The sequence below is a fragment of the Oncorhynchus mykiss genome, chromosome 5 (genome assembly GCF_057628025.1).
Source record: "Oncorhynchus mykiss isolate SJ-2025 chromosome 5, ASM5762802v1, whole genome shotgun sequence".
Lineage (NCBI taxonomy): Eukaryota > Metazoa > Chordata > Actinopteri > Salmoniformes > Salmonidae > Oncorhynchus > Oncorhynchus mykiss.
The window spans coordinates 56,703,870-56,719,000 of NC_143026.1; the positions used below are offsets into that span (position 1 = coordinate 56,703,870).

Below are 15,131 nucleotides of genomic sequence, written 5' to 3' on the forward strand. Positions count from 1 at the left end.
TTTATTAGAATATAATATATATGTATTGATCTAACTGTTGGGTTGCTTGCACAATACACCCTACATCAGAAGTGGGCCTACAGCGAGGGTAAGTCTCAGAGCAGCGCCCCAAAGCAAAGACCCATGGGCAGTTAGGGCTTAGGTCCCTTGCTCAAGGGCACAACGGCAGTATGCAGCCCCTGATATGTTGATGCCAGCAACTCTCCGGTTGCCAGCTGGGTCATTCCAACAATTCGGTGCCTTTTAAGAAGTATAACTTGGTCATAACAAACTTTTGATTTCACCTAATTTTAACAATAATGAGGCATCGAGTCAGTGTGCAGGGGTTGAGGTAATCTGTACATGTAGGTGGGGGCAATGTCAATGTAAATTGTCTGGTGGCGAATTTTATGAATTGTTCAGCAGTCGAATAGCTTGGGGGTAGAAGCTGTTGAGGAGCCTTTTGGTCCTAGACTTGGCGCTCCGGTACCGCTCGCCATGCGGTAGCAGAGAAAACAGTCTATAACTTGGGTGACTGGAGTCTCTAACAGTTTTATGGGCGTTCCTCTGACACCGCCTATTATATAGGTCCTGGATGGCAGGAAGCTTGGCCCCAGTGATGTACTGGGCCATTCGCACTACCTTCTGTAGCGCCTTACAGTCAGATAACGAGCAGATGCCATACCAGGCGGTGATGCAACCGGTCAGGATGCTCTCGATGGTGCAGCTGTAGAACCTTTTGAGGCTCTGGGGACCTATGCCAAATCTTTTCAGTCTCCTGAGGGGGAAAAGGTTTTGTCGACTGCCTTGGTATGTTTGGACCATGATAGTTTGTTGGTGATGTGGACACCAAGGAACTTGAAACTCTCGACCCTCTCCACTACAGCCCCGTCGATGTTAATGGGGGCCTGTTTGGCCCGCCTTTTCCTGTAGTCCACGATCAGCTTCTTTGTCTTGCTTAAATTGAGGGAGAGGTTGTTGTCCTGGCACCAAACTGCCTCCTCCCTATAGGCTGTCTCATCGTTGTCGGTGATCAGGCCTACCACTATTGTGTCAGCAGAAAACTTAATGGTGGTGTTGGAGTCGTGTTTGGCCACACAGTTGTTACTAAAATAAACAATACTATTAAGTGCCAAATAAAGTAACAGGGGTCACTGTTGACTGATTGAAGATTTCATCTTAAAAGGCATAGTTCACCCAAATTACAAAGTTCACATTAGTTTCCTTACCCTGTAAACAGCCTATGGACAAGGTTTGACAGAAATCCATGCTGTGGTTTGGTTTCCCTGGCACTGTTTCCAAATGCATTTTAGCATTTGTGCACAAATCCAATTAAAGACATGGTACTGATATTACACACGTCTTTGCACATCATGTTCAAATCGCTCTAGAAGTGACTTTGTGGAGCTTCACTATCAATTTTAGATACTTTTGGATGATTTGGATATGATGCGCAAAAAATGCTAATGTCGGTACCAGGACTTGGATGGGATTTGTGCCACAAATGCTAAAACGTTAGCATTTAGAACAAGTGCAAGTGAAACTAAACTAAAGCCTGAATTGAATGCAAGCTTCAGAAAACTGTGGTTTATAGTAAAGGGCACTTCAATCAATGTAACAGGCTTTTAAAATTCAATATTGGTAAACATTTTTTACTTAACATAAAGGGATGCTAAAAGGCACTCATTTCCTGGAAAGACCCAGCTCACTTCAGATAGGTTGTAGAATCGTCGTAAATTGTCTTGCAATACGAATCCCCACTTGAAGGCAGTGAGATTGATACTCTTAGCAGACACCATCGATCCTTGCAAATACAGTAGCCTGTTCAAGTATAAATGTAGCTTTATTTCAAGAGACACCACATTTTCTGTTTAAAATTCTGTTTCATTATACCTCACATTCAGCCTACGTTAGAGCACACAGCTTTATTCAAACATCATTTGACCCTAAGTAGAAAAAAAAAAAAAAATCAGCACACAATGCAGTTGGCATGGTATCTGCATTGCACGTGTAGCCATATTTATTTTCATAGTAGAAATGGCCCCATTTCACAGCTAGAGGCAAATGAATTTCTATCCTGCAGTGTGTTTCTCCTGCTTATGATCAATAGCCACAAAAAGCCATATCAAAGGACCTCAAGGGGACCTAATACTACATACAGAATCTATGGCATTGGAGCAATGGCACACGCGCACACGCACACACACACACACACACACACACACACACACACACACACACACACACACACACACAGAGAGAGAGAGAAACACAAAAAGAGAGAAACACACAAACAAAAAGGCACTAAAACACAGAATGCAACACACATCATGAGATAATATTCGAATAAAACCTGAAAAACAGGGGGCACGTTTAATACATAAAACCATCTATTTTCCATTAGAAGGTCAATCATATTGACTTGCTAAAAACACATCAAAACGTGGTGTAGTACCACAGAGAACGTAAGGTAAGGCCCTGGACCAGAGCTACACAGAGATAGACTTCCATTGTCCTTCAATGTAACAAAACCGTAGATGATGCTGAGTGGAAGAGGAGGAGGAGGAGAATTTCACAATGCGCCAAACAGTTCAACTCGAGCTGGACACAATGGATGAGCTCAATGGTGGTCCCTTTAGAAATGAGATTGTGATGAGAGAGGAGAGGACATTGTAGGTTTCAAGGACACAATGTACAGCAGTCGCTCCTAAAAGTACATGATCAATGTGTGGAGGTCACAGGAAGGAGAAGAAGAACATTACTTTATTGTCCAATGTAAACAGATATCCAATGGAATCTTGTCTTCCGCTTTATTCCAACCCCTCGACGAAAGACACTCATTAAAAACACAGAGGTTGGAGAGGAAGAGGAGAGGTGGATGAAGAGCACTAGAACGGTGTGTCCATCTGACTACCCTTGGCACCGGGCAGTACCACACCGTAGCTGTTATCCTGCCACCTCAGCCACCTCATATGGATCTCCTTCTGGACCTGATAGAAACAGACACACGCCCAAATACCTTTGGTTCTACAATCTGAGTACACATTGTATGATCTCCAAAAGCAGCCAATTTCAGTGTTGTTGACGGATGGCTGGATGGAGGTGTTTCTGATGTGCTGTTTCCTTTTATAAAACCTTCTATAAACCCCCTATAGACCCCTCACCACCTCTCCTATGTACAACTTTTTAAAATTGGTTTTATATTAAAGACATGGTTGCAATACCTTTTAAATGTGTCATGAGCACAACCAGTCATGATGTTTTCATCTGATTGTCGAATAAATCACTTCAAAAAGTAGGTTGCCTTCGCAAGTTCATCAAAAAATAATTCCAGTAACCGAACCGTGAACTGTGCACCCACCAAGTGGCTGAAACTGTCTCACAGGAGAAAGAACCTGAGTGACCGAAACAGCGCCCCTCTGTCTTACTATATGTAGCCCATTTATCAGATGCTGTCTGGTCAAAAAGAGTATGACATGCCATACTATTTTTGGCCAGACAACATCAGATACAGTGCCTATAGAAATTCTACACCGCCTTAAAAAAAAATCATATTTTTCTGGCTTAAAATTTAATTGAATTTGTTTCCTACAGATCTACACAACCTTCTCCACATTTTCAAAACAAAAGACAGTTATAGAAAAATGTTTCAATTAAGATAAATGTCAAACTAATATATCATGGGCTCCACACCACTGAGTTACTACTAGGTGGACGCAGCCATTGCAACTCTGAATCATTTTAATTAAGATTCAACTTTGCACAACTCTCAGGGCATAATAGATCCACCGTTTTTATCTCCTCAAAATTGCTCAGGCTCAGCAAGTTTGGTTGGGGATCATTGATGGACAGCGATATTTAAACCTTGTCTCTGATTTTATTTTAAGCAGATTTAAGTCAGGACTGAGACTAGACCACTCACGAACACTCAACACCTAATCGGAAAGCCATTCTGGAGTGTCTTTTGCATAAAACTATGTGTAATTGTCCCGCAGAAAACTCCCCAGTCCCTGCCGGTGACCAGCATATCCATAACATGATGCTGCCACCACAATACTTAGAAAAACAAAGGGATCAACAACGTTGCATTCAGTCCATATTACTGGCCTGCATGACAAAGTGAAAAGAAAGAAGCCTGGTTAAAAGATCAACTCCCTCTCCGGCCTCTAGGTCATCAGGCTGCTGATTATCCCGCACACCTGTCACCATCGTCAAGCGTACCAGCGCCTCATGACACTCACCTGGACTCCCATCACCTCCTTGATTATCTGCCCTATATCTGTCACTCCCCGTGGCTCTATCCTCAGGTGTTACTGACTCTGTTTTTATGTCGGTGCGTTGTTTGTGTTTTGTTTATTTATTAAAACACATACTACCTGTACTTGCTTCCCGACTCTCAGTGCACTCGCAACACCAAATTATCCAAATAATCCAATGACCCAACTATTTTTTGGTTACTACATGATTCCATATGTGCCATTTTATAGTTTTGAAGTCTTCACTATTATTCTACAATGTAGAAAATAGTCAAAATAAATAAAAACCCTGGAATGAGTAGGTGTTCTAAAACTTTTGACTGGTACTGTATATTTAATCCATTTTAGAATAAGGCTGTAAGGTAACAAAAGGTGGAAAAAGTCAAGGAGTCTGAATACTTTCATAATGCACTGTATATATACACTATATTACCAAAAGTAATGCTGCTTGTCGAATATCTCAATCCAAAATTTGTGTTCCAATTTATCCCAAAGGTGTTCGATGGGGTTGAGGTCAGGTTTCTGTGCAGGACAGTCAAGTTCTCCCACACCGTTCTCGACAAACCATATGTGTATGGACCTCGTTTTGTGCATGGGGGCATTGTCATAGTGAAACAGGAAAGAGCCTTACCCAAACTGTTGAAACAAAAGATGGAAGCACAGAATAGTCTAGAATGTCAATGTATGCTGTAGCGTTAAGATTTTCCTTCACTGAAAGGGGACTAACCCGAACCATGAAAAACAGCCCCAGATCACTATTCCTCCTCCACCAAACTTTACAGTTGGCACTATGCAAAGGTGCATAGGAGGTAGCGTTATCTTGGCATCCGCCAAACCCAGATTAATTCGTTGGACTGCCAGATGGTGAAGCGTGATTCATCACTCCAGATAAAGCGTTTCCACTGCTCCAGAGTCCAATGGAGGCAAGCTTTACGTAACTCCAGCCGACACTTGGCATTGTACATGGGGATCTTAGGCTTGTGTGCGGCTGCTCTGCCATGGAAACCCATTTCATGAAGCTCCTGACGAACAGTTATTGTGCTAACGTTGCTTCCAGAGGCAGTTTGGAACTCAAGCTTAATGATGAGCTCGGAGGGTACTATGGTGTTGAAGGCTGAGCTATAGTCAATGAACAGCATTCTTACGTAGGTATTACTCTTGTCCAGATGGGATAGGGCAGTGTGCAGTCCAATGGTGAGTGCATCATCTGTGGATCTATTGGGGCGGTAAGCAAATTGAAGTGGGTCTAGGGTGCCAGGTAAGGTAGAGGTTATATGATCCTTAACTAGCCTCTCAAAGCACTAGTCATAGTCATTTTGTTCAGTTACCTTTGCTTTCTTGGGTACAGGAACAATGGTAGACATCTTGAAGCAAGTGGGGACAGCGGACTGGGATAGGGATAGATTGAATATGTCCGTAAACACCAAGCAAGACGTTCGTGTTCGCGACGTGGCTGCTTTTCCCTTTGTGATTGTCTGTAGACCCTGCCACATACGTCTCGTGTCTGAGCCGTTTAATCGCGACGCCACTTTGTCTCTATACTGACGTTTTGCCTGTTTCATTGCCTTACGGAGGGAATAACTACACTGTTTGTATTCGACCATATTCCTAGTCACCTTGCCATTGTTAAATGCGGTGGATCTCGCTATACTGTGTTGTATGTTGCCTTAAAAGTTGGTAGAATCTTATTCCAAATGATCCACAGCTGTACTGGCTGTTAAGGGTGCTTCCACCAAGTATTAACTGACGGGGGGGGTCTAGGAAAATGTTCTATAACTTATTTTCCACTTTGAAAATGTGGAGTAGGTTCTGTAGATCTGTAGGAAACAAATCACATTAAAGGCAGCCAAATGTTCAAAAGGCACTCGCACATCTGAGCAATTGAGAGCTTTGACGAAGGCCGTGAGGCCGATACGTAAGCTTATTAAATATCAGTGATACAACCAAGAGCAGTGTGCGGTTTCCTTTTTCCTTCATCCAGGCAGCCAAATGTGAAGAGTGTTCAAGGATGTGTAGATTTTCTATAGGCACTTCAGCAGGTTTCCCTTCCAGTCCTCTGCCTCCACGGCGATGGCGGTATTATCAGCAGCACTGTCTTTTTACTAAAGAAATGTGTTAACTTAAGGTCACTTTTTCTGTTCAAATGAAATCTTCCTGCTTTCTTTTTCTTTTCTCTGCCCACTCTGACAGCGGCTCATTGCTGCAGCTCAATGTCAATGAAAGTCACATTTGCAATCAAATTGCGTGATACAATGCACGTGAACTCTGTCAGGGTGGAATAGTCCATTATTATAAACCAGTCTGTGGGTGATTAACTACACTTTGTACAGAACAACTTGGATTATAAAAACATGGATTATATTAATATGGATATAAAATGTGTATATGGAAAGAAATGATTGATTCCGAATTAATATTTCGGCTGTATGTATTTATTTACTTTTTTGGAAGCTTTCTTACGTCAACATTTTGGCCCCATTAACCTGGGCACAGTGCCCAGGCAAAAAACCCCTCCCTCCCCATTTCATTTCAAACTTTGAAGCTTCCCGCAGATTTGGCTCCTGCTGAACCAACCCGCTGAAGAAAGACACATTTATGGTGGTGAAGAGACATTTGAGTGTGTTTGTATGGTGAGAAACAGATGTGAACATGTAGCACTGTGTGACAACGCGCACAGCAATGCAAGGGTCGTGGGTTTCAGTCCTGCTGGGGTAAAATAAACTGAAATGTAAGCACTCACTGTATCGTAAGTTGCTTTGGATACACACCTGCGAAATCGCTTATATTGTATTATTCTAATGCTTTATATCAAAGCAACATCTACAGAGCAGTATGGTTGGTGTGTATTTAAAGGCCCAGTGCACTCAAAATGTTTTTGTCCTATGTTTTATAAAACTAACTCTGTAAAAGTATGAAAACATTTGATCAGTGTTATTTTCCTGATAGTTGCTAGTTGAAAATACAATCTACACAGGACCTTCTAAATCAGCAGGTTTTGCAAGTGTGGGAGTTTCTGCTTTCCATGGTGACATCATCATGAGATCAATAGGTTAATAGACCAATAACGAAGAGTTCCAATCTTCTCTGCCAATAACAGCTAGTTTCAGTTTTCCCCTTCCCAATAAGACCACTCCCATGAAAATCCTAGCTAAATTCTAAAAAGCAATGGACAATCCATTACAGTAAGGTACTTCATTGTTACCCAGGAATTGTTTGACATTGATATAAATACGGCTGCATTGGGCCTTTAAAGTAGAATGTTAGACAACTCACCTCTTGGTTGAGGAAGCAGTAGAGAATTGCGACAATCAACCCCTACAAGAGAGAGGATATATAATCAACTATCAATATTCAAAACAATTAAGCACACAGATGTTCTCAACAGTTAAGAGAAGAACGGTGGGCAGTATAATTGTAAATAAAGCCATAAAATGGTATATGATACAGTGCATTCGGAAAGTATTCAGATCCCTTGACTTTTTCCACTTCGTTAGGTTACAGCCTTATTCTAAAATTGATACAATCGTTTTTTTTCTCCTCATCAATCTACACCTATAATGACAAAGCAAAAACTGGTTTGTAGAAATACAGAAATATCACATTTACATAAGTATTCAGACCTTCTACTTTGTTGAAGCACCTTTGGCAGTGATTACAGCCTTGAGTATTCTTGGGTATGACGCTACAAGCTTGGCACACCTGTATTTGGGGAGTTTCTCCCATTAGTCTCTGCTGATCCTCTCAAGCTCTGTCATGTTGGTTGGGGAGCGTTGCGGCACATCTATTTTCAGGTCTCTCCAGAGATGTTCGATCGGGTTCAAGTCTGGGCTCTGGCTGTGCCACTCAAGGACATTCAGAAACTCCTGCATTGTCTTGGCTGAGTACTTAGGGTCGTTGTCCTGTTGGAAGGTGACCTTCACCCCCAGTCAGAGGTTTTGAACGCTCTGGAGCAGGTTTTCATCAAGGATCTCTCTGTAATTTGCTCCGTTCATCTTTGCCTCGATCCGGGCTAGTCTCCCAATCCCTGTTGCTGAAAAACACCCCCATAGCATAATGCTGCCACAGCCATGCATCCCCATTGGGATGATGCCAGGTTTCCTCCAGACGTGACACTTGGCATTCAGGCCAAAGAGTTCAATCTTGGTTTCATCAAACCAGAGAATCTTGTTTCTCATGGTCTGAGAGTCTTTATATGCCTTTTGGCAAACTCCAAGCGGGCTGTGATGTGGCTTCCGTCTGGCCACTCTTCCATAAAGGCCTGATTGGTAGAGTGCTGCAGAGATGGTTGTCCTTCTGGAAGGTCATCTCCACAGAGGAACTCTAGAGCTCTGTCAGAGTGACCATCGGATTCTTGGTCACCTCCCTGACCAAGTCCCTTCTCCCCCGATTCCATTTAAGAATGATTGAGGCCACTGTGTTCAATGCTGCAGAAATGTTTTGGTACCCTTCCCCAGATCTGTGCGTCAACACAATCCTGTCTCAGAGTTCTAAGGACAATTCCTTCGACCTCATGGCTTGGTTTTTTCTTTGACATGAACTGTCAACTGTGGTACCTTACAGTATATAGACAGGCTTGTGCCTTTCCAAATCATGTCCAATCAATTTAATTTACCACATGTGGACTCCAATCAAGTTGTAGAAACATCTCAAGGATGATCAATGGAAACAGGACGCACCTGAGCTCAATTTTGAGTCTCATAGCAAAGGGTCTGAAATACTTTCTGTTTTTAATACATTTGCAAAAATGTCTAAAAACCCGATTTTGCTTCATCATTATCAGGTATTGTGTGTAGATTGATGAGGAAAGTGTTTTATTCAATCCATTTCAGAATAAGGATGTAACGTAACAAAATGTGGGAAAAGTCAAGGAGGATGAATACCGAAGGTGCTGTAAACCACATTAATTTTGCTTTCTCTAAAATGTTTCATGTTAACTGTTCTATTTTTCAATTACTTTGTTTTACTGGCTGTAAAAGTGCTATCCATGCCAGGAGTCGTTTACATAAATTAGATGTATATACATATTCATGACATAGTGTACCACATACAGTGAGCTCCAAAAGTATTGGGACAGTGAACATGTTTTGTTTTGACTCTGTACTCCAGCACTTTGGATTTGAAATGATACATGGACTATGAGGTTGAAGTGCAGAGTGTCAGTTTTAATTTGAGGGTATTTACATCCATATCGGGCGAGCCGTTTAGTAATTATAGCACTTCTTATACATTTTAGGGGGACAAAAGTATTGGGACAAATTCACTTGTATTAAAGTTGTAAAAATGTAAGTATTTGGTTCCATATTTATAGCACGCATTGACCACATCAAACTTGTGACTCTACAAGTTTATTGGATGAATTTGCGGATCGTTTTGGTTGTGTTTATGGTTTATGGTGGTTGTAAATATGAATAGAATACGTTTCAAAAGACTACATGAATGTGGACGCCACCATGATTACAAATAATCCTGAATAATGATGAGTGAGAAAGTTACAAAAAGGCACAAATATCATATCCCCAAGACATGCTAGCCTCTCACCAGTGAGTACAGTATCTGAGAGAGAGTGAATTTGTTTGTGTGCAAAAGGATTAGAATACCTGAAAGGACCCCATGCAGAGCTCGATGCAGAGGCGAACGCTAACATGGAAGTAGTCAGGCAGGAAGTTAAACACCATGTAGTGGCTCCCAAAGAGAGGGATGAGGAGGAGAGTGGACTTAGTCAGCCGTCTGGCAGAGAGGAGGAAAGAGAGAGGGAGGAAAAGAGAGAGAGAATAAGCTTGAGTAACAAGCTCTTGGGTTGTTCATGTTAACATGCAAATGAGTACGCATGTGATTGTGTGCAAGAATGCATTTCAAAGCCAATTTTACATTTACGTATGGGAGCATACCGGTACACGTAATCATTTTTTCCCCAGTCTACTTGACTGACCTTAGTTAAGAATATAACAGGATCTACATATGCATGAGTGGTTTCAGGGCTCGAGTCAATTATTTTGCACTGCCCTCTAATGAGGATTTAATCTGCAAAGCCTTTCAAGGGGTGAAGTGGTGTAGGTGATCCGTTGACAGACAGACCGCATTGACTCAGCGGTGGGTGAATCAGACCTTGCACACATGAAAACTTGCTCCCTTCCCTCAAACCTTGACGACTTCTCTTTCCCGGATACAAAGGAATTGGATTTTTATAAGTGATAGGTAGGCATTCCCGCCATTGTTTTCACCTGTTAAACCAGTTCTCTCAGATCTGTGGGGGGAAGAGTTATCAAGGTGGTGCAATGCGAGTGGTAGGGAGTGAATTTTACAGAAGTGGAAAGCGGCACTACGGTTACAGAACGTAGACCTTCAGCAGACAAATAATCTATAGGAACCAAAATGAACTGTAGGAAATTAAAATGAACTGAGATGAACTATAGGAACTGAAATTAACTAAGAATGAACTTTAACTCCAGTTCTAAGTTTAATACTGCTTTACCTGTAATGAAAAATCTATTCATGTACTGTTGAAGTGGGACATTTACATACACCGTAGCCAAATACATTTAAACTCAGTTTTTCACAATTCCTGACATTTATTCCTAGTAGAAATTCCCTGTCTTAGGTCAGTTAGGATCACCACTTTATTTTAAGAATGTGAAATGTCAGAATAATAGTAGAGGGAATTATTTCTTTCAGCTTTTATTTCTTTCATCACATTCCCAGTGGGTCAGAAGTTTACATACACTCAATTAGTATTTGGTAGTATTAGTATTTGGCCTTTAAATTGTAAAGCTGGTGTAACCGAGTCAGGTTTGTAGGCTTCCTTGCTCGCACACACTTTTTCAGTTCTGCCCACAAATGTTCTATAGGATTGAGGTCAGGGCTTGTGATGGCCACTCTAATACCTTGACATTGTTGTCCTTAAGCCATTTTGCCACAACTTTGGAAGTACGCTTGGGGTCATTGTCCATTCACAAGACCCTTTTGCGACCGAGCTTTAGCTTCAACTTCCAATATAACAACACATTTTTTTCCTTCCTCATGACGCCATCTATTTTGTGAAGTGCACCAGTCCCTCCTGCAGCAAAGCACCCCCACAACATGATATTGCCACCCCCATGCTTCACGGTTGGGAAGGTGTTCTTCGGCTTGCAAGCCTCCCACTTTTTCCTCCAAACATAACGATGGTCATTATGGCCAAACAGTTCTATTTGTGTTTCATCAGACCTGAGGACCTTTCTCCAAAAAGTACGATCAGTTGAAAACCGTAGTCTGGCTTTTTAAAGCGGATTTGGAGCAGTGGCTTCTTCCTTGCTGAGCAGCCTTTCAGGTTATGTTGACATAGGACTCGTTTTACTGTGGAGATAAAAAATAAACGTCCTCTCACTGTCAACTGTGTGTATTTTCAGCAAACTTAACATGTGTAAATATTTGTATGAACATAACAAGATTCAACAACTGAGACATTAACTGAACAAGTTCCACAGACATGTGACTAACAGAAAAGGAATAATGTGTCCCTGAACAAAGGTGGGGTCAAAATCAAAAGTAACAGTCAGTATCTGGTGTGGCCACCAGCTGCATTAATTACTGCAGTGCATCTCCTCCACATGGACTGCACCAGATTTGCCAGTTCTTGCTGTGAGATGTTACCCCTTGTGAGATGTTTCCTCTTCCACCAAGGCACAATTGTCATGCTGGAGGGTCATGTCAGGATGAGTCTGCAGGAAGGGTACCACATGAGGGAGGAGGATGTCTTCCCTGTAACGCACAGCATTGAGATTTCCCGCAATGACAACAAGCTCAGTCCAATGATGCTGGACACACCGCCCCAGACCATGACGGACCCTCCACCTCCAAATCGATCCCGCTCCAGAGTACAGGCCTCGGTGTAACGCTCATTCCTTCTACGATAAACGCGAATCCGACCATCACCCCTAGTGAGACAAAACCGCAACTCGTCAGTGAAGAGCACTTTTTGCCAGTCCTGTCTGGTCCAGTGACGGTGGGTTTGTCCCCATAGGCGATGTTGTTGCCAGTGATGTCTGGTGAGGACCTGCCTTACAACAGACCTACAAGCCTTCAGTCCAGCCTCTCTCAGCCTATTGTGGACCGTCTGAGCACTGAGGGGTTGTGCGTTCCTGGTGTAACTTGGGCAGTTGTTGTTGCCATCCTGTACCTGTCCCGCAGGTGCGATGTTCGGATGTACCGATCCTGTGCAGGTGTTGTTACATGTGGTCTGCCACTGCGAGGACGATCAGCTGTCCGTCCTGCCTCCCTGTAGCGCTGCCTTATGCGTCTCACAGTAAGGACATTGCAATGTATTGCCCTGGCCACATCTGTAGTCCTCATGCTTCCTTTCAGCATGCTAAGGCACTTTCACGCAGATGATCAGGGACCCTGCACATCTTTCTTTCTGTTTTTCAGAGTCAGTAGAAAGGCCTTTTTAGTGTCCTAAGTTGTCGTAACTGTGACCTTAATTGCCTACAATCTGTAAGCTTAAGTGTCGTAAACTGTTCTGCCTGCGGCTATGGAACCCTGACCTGTTCACCAGACGTGCTACCTGTCCCAGACCTGCTGTTTTCAACTCTCTAGAGACAGCAGGAGCGTAAGAGATACTCTTAATGATCGGCTATGAAAAGCCAACTGACATTTACTCCTGAGGTGCTGACTTGTTGCACCCTCAACAACTACTGTGATTATTATTATTTGACCATGCTGGTAATTTATGAACATTTGAACATCTTGGCCATGTTCTGTTATAATCTCCACCAGGCACAGCCAGAAGAGGCCTGGCCACCCCTCATAGCCTGGTTCCTCTCTAGGTTTCTTCCTAGGTTTTGGCCTTTCTAGGGAGTTTTTCCTAGCCACCGTGCTGCTACACCTGCATTGCTTGCTGTTTGGGGTTTTATGCTGGGTTTCTGTACAGCACCTTGTAACATCAGTTGATGTAAGAAGGGCTATATAAATACATTTGATTTGATCTTAACGACCGTTCCACAGGTGCATGTTCATTAATTGTTTATGGTTCATTGAACAAGCATGGGAAACAGTGTTTAAACCCTTTACAATGAAGATCTGTGATGTTATTTGGATTTTTACGAATTATCTTTGAAAGACAGGGTCCTGAAAAAGGGACATTTCTTTTTTTGCTGAGTTTAGAAACTCTTGTACCTGTTTCCTCCAGCATCTTCACAAGGTCCTTTGCTGTTGTTCTGGAATTGATTTGCACTTTTCGCACCAAAGTGCGTTAATCTCTAGGAGACAGAACACGTCTCCTTCCTGAGTGGTATGACGGCTGTGTGGTCTCATGGTGTTTATACATGCGTACTATTGTATACATCCACAGGTACACCTCCAATTGACTCATATGATGTCAATTAGCCTATCAGAAACTTCTAAAGCCATGACATCATTTTCTGGAATTTTCCAAGCTGTTTAAAGGCACAGTCAACTTAGTGTATGTAAACTTCTGACCCACTGGAATTGTGATACAGTGAATTATAAGTGAAATAATCTGTCTGTAAACAATTGTCGGAAAAATTAATGCACAAAGTAGATGTCCTAACCAACATGCCAAAACGATAGTTTGTTAACAAGAAATTTGTGGAGTGGTTGAAAAACGAGTTTTAATGACTCCAACCTAAGTACGTAAACTTCCGACTTCAACTGTCGCTCATTAATGTGCAACAGAGCTCTCTTCAATAGACATCTGTGTTTGAACTCCCTAAAAGCAGCCCTAGAGAAGGCCTAAGAGTGTAAAAGAAAAGTGCTTTCGCATTACGATTCAGACTCTCTAATGTACTGCTGAAATGCAGTACACTTAACCGGCGTCATGCAGCAGCCACACAACTGAAAATACCGTTCTCTTCAGTAATGGTCTTAATGGACTGGACTTCAGTGACCCCAGAATGTGCTTGAGCAACAAACTGTATTACCTACTACTGCATTGCATAAGGTACTCAGAATTAGGGTAGCAACGTTTCCAATTATACCGGTAAGCTACCAGAATGTTTGTACCTTTCAAGGTTGTTATGTCGTCTATCGCAAGATATCTAGTGGCGCTTTTGGGTACTTCAGGTTATCACAGGTGTCTGTAATTGTCTCTGGCCCTTTGTTGGGCCTTAATCACATGTAAAATAAAGATGAAGATGATTTTCAAATAAAAATGGAATGACAAAGCCTTAAAATATTATCCGAAATATAAACCAACTTAGTGAATACCATTGGTGTTTACTATGAGGGTTTCAGTATGAAATATCCTTGAAATGTTTTATTTACACACTTTTACTTATTTTACTATGTCAATATGTATTTGTTGTCAGTTTTTTGGCATCAAACTGGTGGCAGTTGTGAAAGAGTCAATAGTTGGATGAGTTGCAGAAGTATTGAAAATAATGCCATTGTTGATTAGATGTTTATTTTTCATTAATTTGGCTATTTTCAATTGAACCATATGGTTTATCAACTAAAAACTCATGGACAATATGGACACAAATATATAAAGAAAATATACTATATATGAATTCATTTTTTCTAAGTTATTTGAGTATAAATTACCAACGTTACGATAGAGAGACAAATGTTTTCTTAATTACCAAAATAACTGAAGATTCCGGCTTTGCAAACCCACTCAGAATACTCAATCACCCATAATGGTTATGATGACTTTGTCTGTGTCCTAAAAATGGAGTCTAAGAAAGTTGGCTTGACTCAGATCTCCCATTTCTATGTAGCAGACAGACATTATGATACATTGTCTACAGCAGATATCATCTATAGATAAATCACCTCCCCTGTCTTTTCTTGTCCGACAACTTCATATTAGAAGGGCCCGATAAAACCATCTCTCCACTGACCTAGGATACCAAACTTTTTGTCCAATTACATTGCTCCTCTTTTGTATCATCCAATGAAAAG

General features: G+C 41.8%; 1 protein-coding gene across 1 annotated transcript in view; it reads right to left on the bottom strand.

Annotated features, from left to right (window-relative positions):
• Positions 1-2,806: 2,806 nt before the first annotated feature.
• LOC110524071 (growth hormone-releasing hormone receptor) overlaps positions 2,807-15,131 on the bottom strand; it is a 35,550-nt gene continuing 23,225 nt past the window's right edge. The window contains exons 11-13 of the mRNA XM_090236690.1: positions 9,833-9,962; positions 7,509-7,550; positions 2,807-2,969 (exon numbers count right to left, since the gene is read on the bottom strand). Of these exons, the coding sequence (XP_090092816.1) occupies positions 2,868-2,969; positions 7,509-7,550; positions 9,833-9,962 (274 nt within the window). The 3' untranslated portion in view covers positions 2,807-2,867. The remainder of the gene's footprint in view (positions 2,970-7,508; positions 7,551-9,832; positions 9,963-15,131) is intronic.